Source organism: Rhyacophila brunnea, unplaced genomic scaffold, assembly GCF_057557595.1.
Source record: "Rhyacophila brunnea isolate RB1 unplaced genomic scaffold, BYU_Rbru_1.0 scaffold_22, whole genome shotgun sequence".
Taxonomy (NCBI): domain Eukaryota; kingdom Metazoa; phylum Arthropoda; class Insecta; order Trichoptera; family Rhyacophilidae; genus Rhyacophila; species Rhyacophila brunnea.
Window position 1 is genome coordinate 12,287,735 of NW_028232882.1, and position 19,388 is coordinate 12,307,122.

The following is a 19,388-nucleotide window of genomic DNA, read 5'->3' on the forward strand; positions in this document are numbered from 1 at the left end:
CACCTTTGAACATTCCTTTGATTATCGTCGCGTGAATCACATTGCCCATGAGTTTTCTCACCACCAAACGTGTTCCGTTACATAGTTTTGGTTGGGTTGGGTTTGGTTTGGTACATATAAAAATTTCAACAGGGATTGGTGTGAATAAGAAACAAACAGTATTCAGTACAAAATTATATGAATTTTTATTTCTGTTTTTACTTCAAAAGACATTTCATATAAATTGTCGACGGTAAGGTTTGGATGGAGTTAACTTAGCTGCGGTTGCATAATTCGAAACATTGATACAACGGTAGAAACTTAATCCAAAACATTAGCTACTCTTAAAAGGTAATACTTGTTGCGTCAAATATCCATGGGTAACTGATAGTTGCCACACGTTTCACTAAATTTCAACAATCTTTATTTTGATTTCACGAAAAATGTCACCATTTTCATATTATTTTATCGAAACGGATTGTGTCATTTGAACTAATTTAATGAAAATTGGCGTTATCACAATACAGTAAAACCTCGTTAATACGAATTCCATGGGACCGAAAATTGAAAAAAAAATCTAATTACGAAATATGAAGTGTATGGGGGAAAATTATAAAAATTTAGAATTTTTTTTTTTTCATTTTCATCAATTTTGTTTCCGATCATAGATGTGCCTACTAAATCTCCGATACAATTCTTTCAAATTAAAATTTGCAAATAAATTGAAGTTACCAAGTAGAATTATAGAAAAATACAAAATATTTTTTATTTTTCCAATTTGTCAACACAATTGTTTGGCATTGGTTCTCTAGTAAAACTATGTGAAAATCCAATAAACAACAATTGAATACCTATAGCCCTGAAACATGTGAGTTATCGTTTTTCCTTTGAGTGGAGTGCAGTTGTGCCTCTGATGACACACCGTTGTGTGTCAATAGGTCATACAATGTCAGGATTATTTTTATTACCTTCATAATTAAGTAATTTTTGATGTTTTAAGAAAAGTCTGTCACAATTTTCAATGACTGGCTCATGAATTAGTGTACTTTATTATGATTTATAGAATATTGTTATATGCCATTTCGAATTAAAGGTATGGTTTTATATCAAAATAATGTTCAAAGACTTTTTTTTTGCGAAAATTTTGAATTACAGTGTTCTTACTAACGAGGTTTTACTGTAATGCTCTTTTTCTGGAGGGCTCAAATGTATTACATAAGATTTTTGAGAGAGTTTGGTGTATAATTAAAGAAATGTCATTGACAGAAAACAGTTTGTTTATAAACAAACCATCAATCTCTCCTGTCATGGGATTAGGGAATAAGACAAAATATTGAATAATCATTATTTTTTACATACAGCCTGCATAGACATTTACTGAAATACCACTGATATTAACACAATGCTTACGGGCCCTTTTAATTAATTTTTTAATTAACGTGTTAATTTGCATTTGAAAAGTAATTAGCAAAAACACAATTTTGTGCGGCCCGTAAGCATTGGGTTAATAATATTGATACAAAATTAGTCAATTAACACAGTGCTACTGTCGATACCTTAGTTTAATATTGAAACAAAACCTTGCTCTAATACGATAGCATTTGAAATTTTTGAAAACTTGATTTATATTTGGGAAAAATAATATTTTTTGGGTTTTACATTTCGATTCGGAATTAACCGAGATATTCCCTTATAATAATAATTTATTAATCCCAATAACGGTCATTCGATTTTACAGGACACATTTAAGAATGTTTCGACATGTTTATTGAATTATAAAGAAAAAATATTAGTACATATTACACATTATATTATCAAATGGCATCATTAAATAAAAGCTTTGGAATTTTTGAGTTGTATTTGTATACAATTTAATTATGATATCAATATGTGAAATTTCTTATATGTTTTGTATAATATTAATATTATATATGTATAAATTAATTTTATATTGGTAAGAAAATAAACAAAAAAATTTGGACAAATCTTCAGTTTTTTTTTTGTCCTGGGAATAACAATTGTGTTGGGATTGCAATCTCTAGGATAAGAGGTCTCACTATCCTAAAACGATTTATTGAGGTTTTGAAATATATAATCTCTTCTGCAATATCTTTTGATACGAGAAAGTAAAGTATTCACAAGTTAACATTAATGGAATTTACTACCATTTATATTCTAATTAAATTGATGCGGTTAAACCGATCAACTTATTATTCTAATATGTAGAAAATGTTTTCGCTGAAAGGGTTTAAACATAATTTTGATTAACAGTAAAAAAATGCATCGGGGGCTCATCAGCCCGCCGAGATTTCTCCCGGTGTCCCGCCGAGCTAATCCGCCCCCAATTCCCCGTTAATAATTAAAGAACAGCAGTCATGCAAAATATAAGAGGAAGGTATTTCGAAAAACGTAGCTAATGTGAATATACACTAATTTGTACATAATTGTCTGGGCTTCAGTCATAAAGCGTCATTTATTCTGGTCGGTTTCTCCTTCACCGTTTCTGTTTGATATACCTTGTGAATTTTTTTTTAATCCCGGTGTATATTTAACTCGTCAGTACTTATGAGGCAGTATTAATTATTTGTTGAAACAATTTGTATTGAGATATGAAGAAACAAGTAATAGCATATGACGTCTAAATAAAGAATGGTGAATTAATGTGAAAAAATATTGAAAGTGGCGAAAGACGTGTAGACTACTAACTATATTGATGCAATAATTGTAGGTAAACTAAGAGGAGACTGCATTCGGACTCTAAATGTTCACAAAATAAAAATTAAGTATATTACTCACTATGTTCTCTTGTACATCTTTCACACTCATCAGAGCACCCAGAATATTATAATATTCATACGAAATAAGGTCTCCTGAGATCAATTCCAGTATATTGGTTCATTTTAATGTTACTCTCCAACAAGAAGATTTAAGCAAAAGTCGGAAGGCGCTGTTGTTTGACTATAACAGCTGAATTTGAACCTCTTTGGACAAAACTAATAGTTTTTGCCTTCATTCATTAATTATTAGACCGTGTCCGATCCAAATAAGATCATATGGGCCTCCACAGAGTGGAGGTTTGTATTGACAGATTTTTGTTTTTATAAGAAACGAATGTCAGGCACTTACTCAACCTAATAGGTCCATACTTCTGACTCCAAACACCAATTGAAAAACAATATTTGTATTTGCCAGACCCGGGATTCGAACCTGGGACCCGCTGCATTATAAGCCGACCATCGTGGGACCGCTAACTGTCTGAATATTATTGTTTTCTCAGTTAAATTCGAATTCATGAGTTTTGCATTCACTTCAATTATGAAATCAATTTTGAGGTAATTATCATACCTACGAGGGTGGGTCAATAATTCCTTAGAAAAAAGCATTAAAACAGTTTTGATTTTTGTATTTTTTTTTTATTTCTCAACATAATCTCCTTGGAGCTCAATACACTTGGTTAGACGTTTCTCAATTTTTTTTAAACCGTCAGAAAAATAAGTTTTCGGAAGGTCCTCAAAATAAGCATTTGTCCGATCGATGACTTCTTCATTTGAAAAAAAACGTTGTCCACTTAGCCATTTTTTTAAGTTTGGGAAAAGGAAAAAGTCACTGGGGGCTAAATCTGGTGAATACGGTGGGTGGTCGACCAATTCGAACTTCAATTCTTCAATTTTAGCCATTGATCGTAAACATATGTGAACACGGGCATTGTCCTGATGAAAGAGGATTTTTTTCCTGTTTAAATGAGGCCGTTTTTCTTCAATTTTGTTTTTTAGCTGGTCAAATAAAGATGCATAATAATCCCCTGTTATTGTTTTTCCTTTTTCCAAATAGTCAACGAAAATAATTTCACGTGCATCCCAAAATACAGCAGCCATAACCTTACCAGCTGATTTTACGGTTTTCGCCTTCTTTGGACATGGTTTGCCTTCGCAATCCACTGCTTTGACTGTTCTTTCGTCTCGGGAGTATAGTGGTGTATCCATGTTTCATCTACAGTCACAAAGCGACGAAAAAATTTATCCGGATTGCGTTGCATGAGCGACAACAGGGCTTTAGAGGCCACCACCCTATTGCGTTTATTGTCGACTGTGAGCAAACGCGGCACCTATCTTGCAGAAATATTTTTCATGCCCAATTTGTCATGTAAAATAGAAATGACGCTACCTTTTGAGATCCCTGTAACCTCAATTATCTCACTCAACTTTAATCTTCGGTCACTTAACACCATATCGCGGATTTTATTGATCATTTCTGGTGTAGTCACCTCTACAGGACGTCCTGAGCGTGGTTCATCCTTTGTTGATGTATGACCACGTTTAAATTCATTTAACCAGTTATAAATAGTTGCAAGTGAAGGAGCAGATATGCCGTGAACTAAATCCAACTCATTTTTTATTTCCTTTGCTGTTAACCCTTTTATATTAAAATGTTTAATAACAGCTCTAAACTCAATTTTCTCCATTTTCCATTTTTCCATTTTCCACAAGCAAATTTTTTTTTTAAATGTACGAGAAACACACAACAACCCGACCAATCTGATTGAAACTTCGCAGCATACTGAATCGGTAGTGCCACTGCATGAAAACAAACCGCTTACAGTACTAGTCGCGCCACCTGTCGGCTTTTCTAAGGACTTATTGACCCACCCTCGTACCATAATATTGATAATTTATAAAAAAAGTCCAAGTTACAATTTTAACTCCTGAGCTTCACAGCTGGAGGTTATCTCAAGATCCTATTCTTTAGAGCAGTGATTCCCAACCTTTTTTATTTGGCGGACCCCTTGGAAATTTTTTTAGAAATGGGGTTTAGATAGAAAAAATATAAATTATAAAAATATAAATTATACATGTAGAGCGGTAGGCAGTGATAAACTGAAGCAAAGAGCTGCTTAGCAGCCCTTTAAGTAGACAAAAAGCGTCTCTTACTTTTTTTTAGTCTCAACGTAGTCGCAGTCAAAATTTTTGATGGAATAGTTATATTAACATATGTTTTATTCAATAAACATATATGTAACAGAATGTAATGAATGTTGTCGTTTAAATTTTAAACGCTTTGACAGAAATAAAATGAATGTAATCGGTGGTGACCTTTTTTACACAACTGAATTCTTCGATTTTCACTTCAAATATAAAAATATTTCATTGTTCTGGAAAGGGTAAGGTCAAATTCCTATTCACTCTATTACCGTTTCATGTTAAAACTTTTGAGAATTCTCGAGCCCCCGTCATATCTCACGGACCCGGTTGGTAATCAGCGGTTTAGAGGAACAGTTGACACAGCAACAGCTATTGGATCAACCCATCGGGTCCTCTGGGTGAAACGCATTGCAGAAACTGATGAGCTGCGGCGACAGTTGATATACTATTATGGAGTGGTAAATGTATGAATTAAAATAAATTAGCCAAATTATGGAAGGGAAAAATGTGAAGGAAGTTTCATTAATTCTGATCTTTCACAATCATATTAATAAAGATGGCAGGACAGAATAAAAAAAGTATAATGGCATTCGTGAATGATTTATTTTTTAAACTGATACGTCATGTATGCGGGTATGCTTTCTCATCCGCCCTGAGTAATCCCTGTAGATAACAACAAAATATGAAAAATAAAACATTATTTACTCTTGTATATAAATAAGATGATGAGTTGATTTTTTAAAGGCGTTCCATAGACCCAGGCGGTATCGTTAGTTGGTATTCTGTTTGTAAAGCTAGCTGTTTAATCTAAAGACACAAATATGGACTTTTATGGATATTTGGTTATATCAGAAGGTGTTTGGATTTTAAATGTCAGCTTTTTGCCAGATAATGTCACAGGAGCAATCACCCGAGACTGAGATCGCCACGCACCCGAGTGCGCTTCATACTGGCTTTACTTGATTTTTGAGTTTTCAAGGAAATTTGCATTCGTGGTGACTAGATCAGTCTGACTCGAGCGACTCTTCCGCTTGTGTACACATTTCCCAGAGGCGACTGCCCGCTACACCCGCTCTTAATCGGGCATACCACACAATCCTATGTTTGGTGTGAAACTGATTAGGAATGTCGCCGCATACTCGGGCGGGCTTTGACTGATGTTAGTTAATACTGCCCTTGGGAGAAATGAGGACAGAGGCAAAATTAAAAACCTGACACATCCATTAGAGCCCGACACTGCATCTCTATGCAGCAGTCTCGTCTGTATGTCGCCGTGTTCAAACGGCTAGCTTAAGAATGACTAAACAATTCAGAAAGTACTGTTTTACTATATTAATAAAATGGATCTTATGTAAAAGATTCAATATTTTTAATGTAAAAAACATACAAAATAAAAAAAATCTGATAATCTAAAATTGTTGCATTGCCATTGAAATAACATTTTGTCGAAATAGGAATTAAGAAAATAAATATCTGTCATCCATAATAATGTTGAAATAAAAGATTTAGGACTTAAGACTGCCAGATATTCAATACAATGATATAATGTTTTGTCCTTTTCTTAAATCTACGACTTTAAAGATAAATATAGTCACAGTACAGCCACTTTACACAGAGACGATTTAAAAAAATTATACACATTATTTACTTAATACATTATGAGGTCTGACAAAATGGATACATTAAATTTGTATTCCAGTTCTTGAACCTTTTTTTATTTACATGATACATGATTTAGCTGCACTAATATTTTGCTAACTGTACAAAACTGTCCTAATCATGATAGGGTAAAATACAATAGCTAATGTGAAAGATATACGTTTCATTAGTAGATACCTCATAGATACACCATGTTAGTTAAAAAGAGTCGGTATATATTGCAAATTCTAATACTTGTGACAAAAATAAACTCAAAAGAGTCAAAAGGCAATTTTGCATTCCTGATCGCACATAGGTCTCACAAAGCTGACAAATTAATTGTTCAATTTTCAAACCGGTTTAATGTCATTAATTGAGAAGTACATAAGGTACATACACCCTCAATTAGATAAGTTCACGACTGCCTTGTAATGGAGACCAGTCAACGGTAATGTGTCATTTAACTCTGGAAAATATTGTTCCAAATACAGCCGGTAATTTCAGATTCGATAGCAATTACCGAATCGGTCATTTGGTGAACTCAAAATACATGCTACTAAAGATGAGACCGAAGATTATTATTATGTGCCGGTGTCAGCAGTGACACAAAACAGAAACATTAAGTATAATTTGACAATATGAGATTGTCACACTAACCTGTTGTGAAAAGCTGCTCCCATATGGATATTTAAACTTCTTTTCATACAAAAAGAATGTTTTTATGCTCGATGACCGTAAGGACTTTGACAGGATGGCGGCTTAACTGTTTGAACTATAACCGAAAGCGACAATCCTGTCGAGGTAATTCCCATGTTCTGTTAAATCGTCAAATCATAGGGAACGTGTTGATTTGGCACATTGAGTTATTTGTGTTAATGTCAATTAAACTGCAGACATTGTGAATGAGTCGGTCGGTCGCGCAAAGTTTATATGTGTCAGGCCGTATAGAAGTATTTGCATGTATTTTAATCCATAGACAATAAACAATGAACTCAACGCGGAGTATCCATGAGGTACAATCATCTAAATAATATTTATGGGAAATATATTACATGTCTTAATTTATAATCTTGAAAAGTGCTGGCTCTTTGCAGACCGTAAATTAAATAGGGGCGGGTAAAGTGGTCAATTTAATTTAAATACTCAATAAATTAGCCATATTCACTTTTCGTGCTTGCGTATATTAACCTAGTATTATGTACATCAATAATATCACTCGTAAATGTTGATCTAGTTCTAGTGATAGCTCGATTTCGGATCGGACTTACATTGGCAGAATACAATGAGAAATTATACTATTAAATAGATTGTTATTGGATTATGTAATCTTAGAAAAGTGAAAATTAAAAATATTCCGTTTCAAAATCTCATCAAAGAAATTGCGACTTTGGGGCTTTCGCTGGAGGATAGATGATAGTGTATCTTCATTATCATTAAAATAATTTAATGAACGGATTCTTTAAAATCTATCAGGCATGTACGAGTCGGGTCAAAGTTACTGCAAGACAATGTATTCAATTTCTATACATTCTAAAATGAAGCTTATTCCAGACCAAACAACTTATATGTACAGTGATTTGTAAACACAATCAATTGTGTGAAATCAACCCCAAAAATATTACCATCAAAATGAAGGTTGGGCTGTCTACATCGTAGAAATTTGCACGCTTTCATCAAAACAAGATTCGTCAAGGACCACGTGTCGCTACTTCCGATGCAACAGCAAAAATTTTCACGCAAACATGGCAACGCTTGCTTGTTCATCACTGTAATTTTTACATGTTTTGCATCCACTGTGGAATACAAAAAAACAAGTACATTTGCACAGGTTTTAAATAGTTTTTAAACAATGTTTATTTGTTTACAGACAGATGTACCTATATTGGTCTGGAGCGGGCTTGAGGCCTTTGACAAATAGGATCTCATTGTCCCGATGGTTGATAGGATCTCACAAAGATCCGTTTATATAGATACATGTTACGTAGCAAACGATTGACATAACGTTATGGCTCATCCGCACTCTCGCTGAGACTACCCGAGTGGGAGAGTGTAGTGGACGCGATCGCCGTTCCCGCCGTGAACCAAATATTATCAGGGAAAGACTCGCTGAGCGGCTCGGTGAAACGTCCCAGTGAGAGTGTGGATATGGCATTTTAATCAATGCAGTAACAACCCTATATTGGACAAGTCAGCCTGTTATTTACACTGGAAAAGGTAGACAGTATTATTTACTTTCCGCACGTCCTTCCGGTTATTATAGACGGGCCATAAGGTCAATGACGTCACTGTGCTGTGTTTAAAGCAACGTCGGAAGCGGGGGTCAGGGTTTAGATATGTACCTGAAGAGTGCAGGAGAATATTTAGTTTTGTAGTCAATGGCCACAATGTCACAGTTGTGATCTTTTGATCCGTCTAAAATATGTTAAAACCATTGAAATTCGGATATTGTTTTTGACTGTCATAAATTTTAAATGTTCAAATAAGAAATTATCGGAAAAGACATCTTAAGGTCTGGCCGCACTGTATGAATTGAGCCTCAACCTTCTTCCCACTTCCGCATGCTATTGGTGACACTCGCTGAAATTGCTGACTTAAATGTTTATTTTTATTGCGACCCCCTTTACTGTGTCCTTTACAATCTGTTATGCCACTTTTAACAAATTGAATTTGTATTGACCCCGTTGATTCACCATAATAATATAGTATATAGTGTTCCATATCCTATCGGCGTTTAGCTAGTTCATCGATTGACCCACATTTTTAACAATCTCTTTTCCAGCATTAAAATTTTTGGCAGTCTGGCAATTTCATCGATTGAATCGAGCACAACACTGCGACGACGCATCTCGAGATTTGCTCTAACCGAAATTTGTACACTTAAACTTTTACGATTATGAGGATCATGATCATATTATAATCATTATGAAATAACACAAGAATTCCTGCCCGCACACGACGTTCTGTGCTCCAGAGTGCCGCTGGGGCTCAGAGCGCCATTGTTGGAGGGCAATTTGATGCGAGAGCCCTTCAGGTTGCGGTATTGCATCGTGGATGAGGTCATGGCGTACGACTTGAGGTGAGACTTCATCACGCTGGGCAGCGGCAGCTGCTCTATGCTGTACACTGTCGTCTTCTGGACTATCGCACGGCAGCACATTTCTTGCAAGCTTAACACTGGATAATCGAAAAGACAAAAAGACAATAATAAAAAAGTACACATGCAAAAAAGGAAGTTCACATGTTACAGGTTACTGGTATCATCTGCAAGGATAGTATCTGGCAATGTCGCTACAATAGTGAGGTTTATACTAGAGCTTTTGACGTGCATTACAAGCTATGGGTGAGTCATACTTACAGAAAAGGTTTTTTTTTTAATCCAGTATTTTAACGTTTACTGAACATAAAAATATTACGTTTTCAAAATCCGTTGAATAAAAAAATAGTTTAAATTCTAATGGATTTAAGTTTTGTACTATTCCATTGAGTTATTTTTTTTTACCCGGGTTTCGCCTTTCGGCATCTTCAAGCACTATGTGCACTCACCAATGGTAAACGCACTATTTGTGGTCAGTCATTAGAATTTAAATTCAAATTCAATCGAGTACCCTCGGTCTATAGTGTAAATAAAAAAAATCGGTGTGTGTACCTATGTGTGTTAGAAGTTATACTTCTTTGTCGTAACAAAACAAAATAAGCCGTTACCTGAGTCTATTAATATTACAGTGGATTAGGTTGATGAAAACGTACGCGATTCATCTGTGTCTCATAAAGCACATGATAATTGTAATTTAATTATTGTATTGGACCAAAACTCATCTTTGCCATACAGCGGTTATAATCGATTCAGAAATGCCCATGATGAATTAATAAAAAATCAAATTTTAATATATTTTTTGAATTATTTACCAACTCAACATTCACAAAATTTATTTATTTATTGATATATAATTTGACTCATAAATAATACTTACATAAATATGGTCTCAAATCTTGATACACAATCTTTACAATGAAAAATAAATATACACTCCAATATATATAAAGTTTTATGAATATAAATTAACAGTGTAGAATGCGCATGTACCCTTGAGACCGAAATGAATATAATCATAATAATAAATTATGTGTTACATCGGCGCGCGCAACTTCGTCACACGCCAAAAATAAGCTCTGATCTGTTTTCCCAAACGCGCCTAAAGAAGTATAACTTCAAAAATAGTTTATTATATTACGATTATTTTACTATTTATGTTGATAATGAAAATTTACATTACTAATGGTTTCTTGGGTAGTAGGTAGGGTCTAAATCAGGGGGGGGCAAACTTTTTGGATGGAGGGCCAAATTCAAGAATTAAAAATGAGCGGCGGGCCGCAAATAAAATACCATTTTTAGACATACACTATTATCACGAAAAATAAACATTACAAAAAATTAATGAGAAGAATGAAACTGATGTACATTTTTTAATATTTTTTAAAATTCAAGTGTTAATTTTGTAGTTGATATTCTCAAAGCTGCTTCTAAATGGGCATCGAAGATATTTGATTGTAAAGAATTTTTATTGAGGTTCATGATCGAAAATGTTTGTTCACATATATAGGTTGATCCAAAAATAACGAACATTTTTCTTTCATAATCTTTAAGTTGGTCGAAATTGTCTGAATTAAGGGCATTGTAAAATTTGGAGATTTCTTCACGACGATGCAATTCTCTTAAATCAGTGTCACACTGCAGATCAATAATCTCAAGTTGTAGCTCTGTCGGCACACTATCAATATCTATTGAAATCGATGTTCAACGTAGAAAATAGTGGTTACATAGTGTGAGACGAGACGCAAGGAAGACGTACTGAGATAATACATTTACGAAACAAGAAATTCTTCAAATTTTAATCTATTGTCAATATTTTTTAAAAAATATATAAAAAAAAGTTATTCGTAATCAGAAATACAATTAATGATGGCGGGCCGCAAAAAAATACCCGGCGGGCCGCAGTTTGCCCCCCCCCTGGTCTAAATGATCGACTAGGAATGAGTCTTCGCCACAGATAATTATCTTATTCACCCTTGTTACTGCGCCAGAGTCTCTCCATGCCATTGCGGTGCAGTGCCATCCTCGAGAGTTCACAGAAACTCTCTCGGATGTTAAAGTCGCACAGTGGACTGACTTCGAAGAATGCCATTCTGTTCTTGGCGGCATACAACTCCGCATCTCTCTCGCCCACCTGCCGTTTGAATGCCAGATGCAGGCGATTCCCGACTAGCACTTTTGGAACCCCCGGAGCATGCTGGAATACAAAAATGTGCTGTTTATGTGAAGCGATGACAATTTAAAATATACAAATGAATAATGTGGAACATGCAATGATTTGCAGTTTGGTCTATTGAAAAATCACTGATCACACTGAAATTTCTACAATGCTACAGCTTGTGTATCTATTATTCATTGAATAAAAAATAGTTCAAGTATAAATTAATGTCATCCATCAATTAAAAAATCACTTTTCTACACGCGGTACAACAATTTCATTAGAATCTCATTGATGTGTACTGAAAGGCCGTCCATAGTCGATTCGAAGATCGAAAAACACCAATTGTAGGTCACGGTCAACCTTAAACCGTCTATCGACAGGTTCATAGCTAAGCGCACTATCAAATGCAACTTTGAGGCCGTGGAAAATTTTAGAGAACAGTCGGTACACTAGAGGTGGGGAAAACTGGTTGATTTTGAAGACTAAGTATACTTACTACCAGTATAAAAAAATACAGAGAATCGAAACTTGTTCCAAAATACTTACTAGTATTTGAAATATGGCTTTTATAGAATCGCTAAAAATACACTGAGCCGATTCCATGGCTTCTTGAAATGTCCCATTTATTATAAAATTTTAAATTGATGTGTTGTTTTTATGTTAGGTTATAATAATCTTGTCATATAAAGATTTTTTTTTATATTAAACATGTTTTGAGCTGTCATAACAAGCTTGTATTATGCTATCTCACTCGCGCGCATTTAATGTCAATAGTATAGAAAGTCTACCTACCAACAGTAAAAACTAGCGAGTCGTGGCGATGATGTCATCGTATGCATTCGAACAAGTTTTTTGGAACAAGTTTATTGGGCCACACATACTGAGTATGGGTAGTACATGCCGATACATGAGTACGCAAACTGGTGACAGTATTTCTAATTCACCTTTACGGTAAACACAATCATGTATTTGACAAAATTGATAAAGGTACACAAGGTAAATTCCTATTTTTTATATACATTTTTAATTTTCGTAATTCGAATTATCAATGATTGATATATTATGGATATGCACACTCTGCCAAACTGTGCCATAGATATTTAAGATACATGTGTAAAGCTCACCGCCCGGATTGCTACAGATGCGGGTTCAAGTCCCATTTGGTACAATGTCTTTTCTAAGATTTTTTCTAATGGGTATGTTTCCGAGTTTGTTGCAAATGATGTTATATGAATTACCTTATCGACCTCTTCGAGCCACCGTTCTATGCTATCAAAAGACCACTTGTTTGTGATGTCATAGACGAGCAGGATGCCTTGAGCCCCTCGCGAGTAAGACCTGATGATGGTGCAAAACCTGCCCTGCCCCGACGTGTCCCAAAGCTGCAACTTCACTCGCTTGCCGTCCAGAAGTATTGTGGTGGTCTTATAAGCTGCAGACGACAAACAAATTATAAAATTGACGACTACGTGGATAACTTCAGTTGCCTTCGTTCAATCAGATAAGAATACAGTAGACCTATAGATCAGTGGCGAAGGGTGACTTTTGGAAAGAGGTAGGCTGTGGAGATCAGAGAAAAAGAGCACTCTTGTCAGGTATACTCACGGGAAATAAGACGATAATACGATATTACTACTGATGAATAGGAATAAATCGATAAAATATCAATAGCTCACTGACGATATAGAATTCAGCAATGAATATAAATTATGTATTTTCCTATACCTACACGTAACATACGCCTAAAAATATATAATCGGTAAATATTATCAACAGCCCAATATGACAAACAACTAAACAAAAAAATTATATATTTGTATGTTCTATGACTGAATTAAATGATTAATAATAATCACGAGATAAAATTTTTATCCATTTTTTTAAATATTCTATCTTTATATGACGTGATTGAACCCATAGATTTTTTTTTTAATTATCGCATAATTAAATATTATTTGAATAAGACGCCAAAGCGTCAGTTCTCGACACTAAATATATTATAAGCCTATAGATTCGTATGAATAAAACCAGACTACTGCGATGCCCTTGAGATGCAGTTCATACAATAAGCTCGGCAAATTATTCTCGAGTGAATCGATATTTCAATATTTGCTAGAGGCGCTGCTTTGTCGCTTAAGTATTATTTATTTAGTCTACATTATTCTGACGATAGATGGTTCTCATTTATATTTTTGAAATATTAATTATTATTCTGACGATATATTAAATTGGTTCCAGCACATTTTTTTATTTAAGTATTTCAATTTAAATACTTTCCATCTATTTTTCTTGGAAGGTAGGCATCAAATAATCACCTACTATGGAGCCTTCACCACTGCTATAGATTAGCGAACGAGTACACTACCGATTATGCTATTCAAGCCGTTGACAAATATTATTAATAATTCCTTCACATTTAATTTCAAAGGCTTTTTCTCTTTTTGTAGTTTTTATTTTGCACGGTTTTGAAATCGTTGCCGTAGATGTCAAGGGAGCCAATCATAATGCTGAGAAAGATTTTGTTTGACAAAAAAAGTAACATTTTTCTATTGAACTTTTTTTTGTGTTTTTAAAGATATAACGGTGAAACTTTGAACATAGAATATAGTTTGTGGTGTTTTTTTTTTTTTATTTTGTACAGATAACTAAAAAAAATATCTTAGAAGGTATGTGTGTTATATCTCTTGACCACTGAATATTGAAATGTACAAAAAATATAGTCAAAAACGTTTTGTGGTTTAAATCCATTGACCACTGCATCTCTAATGATTTTAAAACGCTTTTGTGTACTTTATTCATTTTCGCCAAATTTGTGGCTGGCTCCCTTGACATCTACGGCGACGAAATAAGGGGGTCCAAAAAAATGAACCGAATAATTCTTAATCTTATCACGAAAGCATTTGCATGTTGAACTTTGCCGATCCCCATATATTGTCACCGGATGTAGGCTAATATAAGCTAATAGTGGCAGTCGGTAACTGAAGACATGCCTGTGCTGCAGCATCGTCTTCGACCGAGTGAAACACCGACTATTGGAAATTTGTATATTTACAACGAGCGTACTCGCCGTGCATCTTCTGATAAATCTTACCGCTCCCACTGCAGAATGGAGATTCAGCGGAGCCGTCTTCTAAGTTTTGAAGGATCTCTTGTTTACCGACGTCCGAATCCCCCACCAGAAGTACCTTCAGTAGATAATCATATTGCTTCGGGACGGCTGGGGGCCTTCCTGCAAAGTTAATAACATACATATTTAACAACCGAGAATAAAGATTTGGCCACAACGAGCTGACATAGACAACGCCACATATTGGAAATGAAAAATTGTAAACTTGTTTATAGCTACCATCTTTGTCTTGAGTTTTCGATACGAGTGATGCGTATATTATAGATATTTGCGGTTGTCCAACTAAATGTTTTGGCAATATGTTCTGCTGAATACAAATGTACTTTCCTAATATGCGAATAATTACAATTCAATTTAATATTGAAAAGTCATTTAACGATTTATCTGTCACCCAATCATTTCGGGACAAGAGCTCATTTCTCATTTTCACTCATCAGCGTTGCGTATCGGTTTTTTTTTCATGTAACGCGGTGGAATGGCGTTCCAGCACCTTTTTTCACGGTATTTTTAATGTTTCAAAAGCAATTACTTAAACGAAACATTGTTCGCACTTACATAATTAAAATTTATATAATTCGTCAAAATGATTAAATATGGTATCGTTATGAGCCGGGTGAAATGTGGACGGATACGAAATTGGCGGTCTCATGCGGCGACAAGTGAAAAGTCGACTCGTCCACATTCCCATCGGTCATTCATGGTTGACGACTGAATTTTCTTTAGTAAAAAGCTTGACATGAAGTGAGTTCTGACACCTTTTATTTTTTTTAAAAAAAGCCTTGCTATTAGGTAAAAGTATATCATTTAAAAATTAAATTACAAAGTACATGAATTTGGGTAACCGGACAAAACTGAACATGATACCTATAACAGAACATCTTCTAATAATAATTTATGGAATTGACAGTTTCAATGAATCAAAAATATTGTGTTAAAATTTGTTGGAAATGCTTGCGAATTTTGCAGAAAAGATTAAGGCTATACCTCAGTTGAGGCACGGTCTAAAAAGATCGTGGCTAGGCGATGCGCGGAATGCGGGTGCAAATGACGCATGCCGAACAAAATATAATTTGTCATATAAATCTAGCATGCGTCTACTTAATGTTCTATTAGTAACAATAATAATATATTCATTGACATGTTTTCTTTTTCAAGTACTTAAATGGGTAACGTTTTTAGTCATCTTTACACGATTTAAGAATTAATACCCCCGTCGCCATCACGAAACAAATTGATGTGTTCCCAGCTCGACGTTCTCTCTCCGAATGCCAGCAAGTCCAAAATTTCGTCACGCCTATAGTTGAAAATTATTTGCCATTTCACTGATGTATCGTCTTAAGCACAAACATACCTATTTAAGTAATATAATAGTATATTTTCTACATTTAAGTGTAAAGTAGGTACACTAAATAATAATTTATTACAATTTATTTATTTGCCATTTATAATTAAGAACTTTTCCAGACAATTTAGGATGCAGTTTATTCAAATGATTGTGAAGGTGTTGAAGTTTTACTTAAAAATTATTGATCGATGAAAATAGTTGTAGAAAATGTGACTATAGTTGGGTAAACCCCCAAAGATGGATGAAATAGTGGTTTGGCATTTTTTTTGTTGAATTGAAAGTATCGGGTTCCATTAGCATTCTACAATAATATTACTTTTGAATTGCTAAGGGTAAGTATATCGATAAAACAAGTCAGTATTTCCGATAACTGTTTAAGTGCAAAAGTGCTGACTGTCTCGCCAATCTCATTCTTCAAGTGTAAACGAAATGCATAGTTGTCATTGAATGGTGCTACTATTTGACAGGTTGTGAAAGTTGGTAAACGTCAAAATGCACATATTTTTTTCTGGCAGGTTCCCTCCCCAAAATTGCTCTACTGTACATGTGCATACTTCATGCAAGTTGCAACTGTTGCGTGAAAATTCAGAACCCGCAGAACTTTTTTGATGCATGCATGCAGTCTTGCAACAGGCACGATAATACGTATTTACATATTTTGCATTTTCGTTAGGGTTGAGACAATGCGTACTGCTGCCAGTAAATCCATGCACGTGTAAATGGGCTTTGTCTGCGCATGTGCAGTAGAACAATAGTGCTGAGCATACCAGAAGAAATACGATTTACACCTCACAGATACCCTTCATGCGACAAGCAATGCGTCTCGTTTACACTTGAAACACGGGATTGGCGCAATAATTAGCATATTTAATTGCGATAGTCTAATTACCACACTATTGCTGGTAGAAATACCCTGTTTACACGAGCATGGATTTACTGTTGACAATATGTATTATTGTGGCTATAACAAGAAAATGCACGTGTAAACACGTATTGAAGAAATACAAACTACACCGCACAGAATATTTTGACGTCTACCGATTATCTATGAACCTGTCTGAATCTGTCAAATAGCACCAATACGATGAGCATAAGCGAGACGCGATATGCTTTTGAAGAATGAGATTGGAGAGACAGTCAGCATTTTTACATGTAAACAGTTATTATCGAGATAAATAGTGTGTATTAAAATACACACTATTGGTGCAAGTAAATCCATGCCCGTGTACAGGCGGTATTAAGCCATGAACGTGTACATGCGCTATAACTGATGTAAATGCAGCTTTTTTATCTATCCTGTATAGTCTATGGTTACTCATTCATCAATTCAAGCATACTAGAGTCCGCATTCTTTATGCTGGCGTGCGGTTTCCCCCCGCTTCAGCATCATAACACTGCATTCCCTCTCGATCCTTCCCATTGAAAACTTGTAACAGTCGAATGCGATGACACAATGCTTTCCGTCCATGAGCGATGTGATGTGAATGCCAGCATAAAGAATACGGACTCTAAAAACATTGCGAAATTTCTACAGAGGATTGGATGTGATGGCCATGTCCAACACAGTGACCGGATCGACTGCCAAAGCGAGACCTATCAGCCATAGAATCGCTAGAAGACCTGAGCTATGGGGGCTGGTCAGTTCGACGTAAGGAATCGGCAGCGAACCACAGAGCACTGACCGGATAATGATTTCAAAAGTCGTACCTGTTCGCTGGTGATGTGATCTGGGCAATGTCGTGATGCCATTCTGGACAGCTGTCCCCGGACCCTGTCCCGTAGACTCCACCAATCCCGTGCCTCCAAACATGACCCCTCGCCACTTCTATCACTGCAGTGACAAACCTTAAAGTCTCTCCACAACTCATAATCGTTACATTCACCTCAGTCCACTGTCAATAGAACAAAACTCCCCACCGTCACTGTTTCGCATTGTCTGCTTTACACTTCAAACAGACTTTTTTAGATTACTTTCGGAAACCGAAGCAATTAGCATTATACGTTTTTATCACGATAGTTAGTAATCTGAATTATCCCAGAATGTAAAAGTATCGCATATTCCCTGCATATCGCACGTTGTCTGTAAACATTCGAAAGATGTTTGTGTTTTTCATAACAAGGTCGTTTAGTTTTACAAAGAACAGCTCTATCTCGCCACTGCCATAGGATAGTATTTTTTACTCTAAATGAACAAATTAAATGATTTGAATTGTTCGCGACAGCATAACATGAAGCGTAAAAATCTTTCAGGAATTATTGTAATCAATATCATGTATCAATTTCTACTTCGAATATCTATTTAGAACATTTTTACTGATGACATTTCACATCATTGGCAGTACTCTGGGCTCTACCGTTGAAAGTCGTAACTTAATCCAGTGCTGCCAGATCGGTCAATCATAGACTAATTAGGCCAAGTATTACTTGGGCCAAATCATAGACTAATTTCTTTTTTCTATTCACAATTGAATCGTTTATTTTTAAAACGGGGTAGGGTAGTAAATAATGTCCGTATATTATTTGACGCATTGACGCCAAATTTATTGTTCTTCAATAATTATGTCAACAGAATAGGGAATATTGCCTTTAGTTTTTCCAGCATAACTATTGTACGACATCTTCTTGGCTACATGAAGGAAGGCGCTGTTGTCGACTAAATGGGAGGAGCTTGTCAGTTTATAATGGAAGTCGTTTAAAAATGGGAGGAGCATGTTAGTTCACAGTTTTAACACGTAGCCAAGAAGATGTTGTCATAGAGTAGTGATATTATGAAGTTTTATGCCAGCGCTCCATTGGCGAGCCAAAAGTCCGAGGACAATAAATCGTCCGATTTGTCTATGCAGCATGCTCTGCAACTGACAACGAACGTCGAGCTGTCAAAAGACAAAAGTTGCGATCATCGTAATGTCTTCTGATAATCCTATAATAATGTGTTATTTATAAGTAGATTTGCATAAAATAATATAGCAGTGAAAAGAACACAAGTTTTACGTTTTTTTTATAAATTTCATAAATACAAATAATAAAATAATTGATAAATCTCTCATTTCCTAATGTGTTAATTAACAGATCAATCAATAAAAATATTTAAAACAATTACTTACAATTATTTTTTTTCGGTCCGAATG

At 35.1% G+C, this 19,388-nt stretch overlaps 1 protein-coding gene across 1 annotated transcript; it reads right to left on the reverse strand.

Moving 5' to 3' along the window:
* Positions 1-6,014: 6,014 nt before the first annotated feature.
* Rab40 (RAS oncogene family member Rab40) lies at positions 6,015-18,625 on the reverse strand. The gene is made up of 5 exons (XM_085949486.1): positions 17,968-18,625; positions 14,880-15,017; positions 13,027-13,220; positions 11,602-11,824; positions 6,015-9,710 (listed from the first exon to the last, which is right to left on the reverse strand). The coding sequence occupies exons 1-5, from the start codon at positions 18,068-18,070 to the stop codon at positions 9,457-9,459; spliced, it is 912 nt and encodes a 303-aa protein (XP_085805612.1). The 5' UTR covers positions 18,071-18,625; the 3' UTR covers positions 6,015-9,456.
* Between the last annotated feature and the right edge of the window lie 763 nt (positions 18,626-19,388).

Coding starts and splice junctions, on each gene's coding strand:
- Rab40 (XM_085949486.1), bottom strand. CDS start 18,070: ATGTTTGGAGGCACGGGATTGGTGGAGTCTACGGGACAGGGTCCGGGG. Junction 15,018..17,967: donor ATCACATCACCAGCGAACAG/GTACGACTTTTG, acceptor TTAACTTTGCAG/GAAGGCCCCCAGCCGTCCCG. Junction 9,711..11,601: donor ACTCTGGCGCAGTAACAAGG/GTGAATAAGATA, acceptor TCGATTATCCAG/TGTTAAGCTTGCAAGAAATG.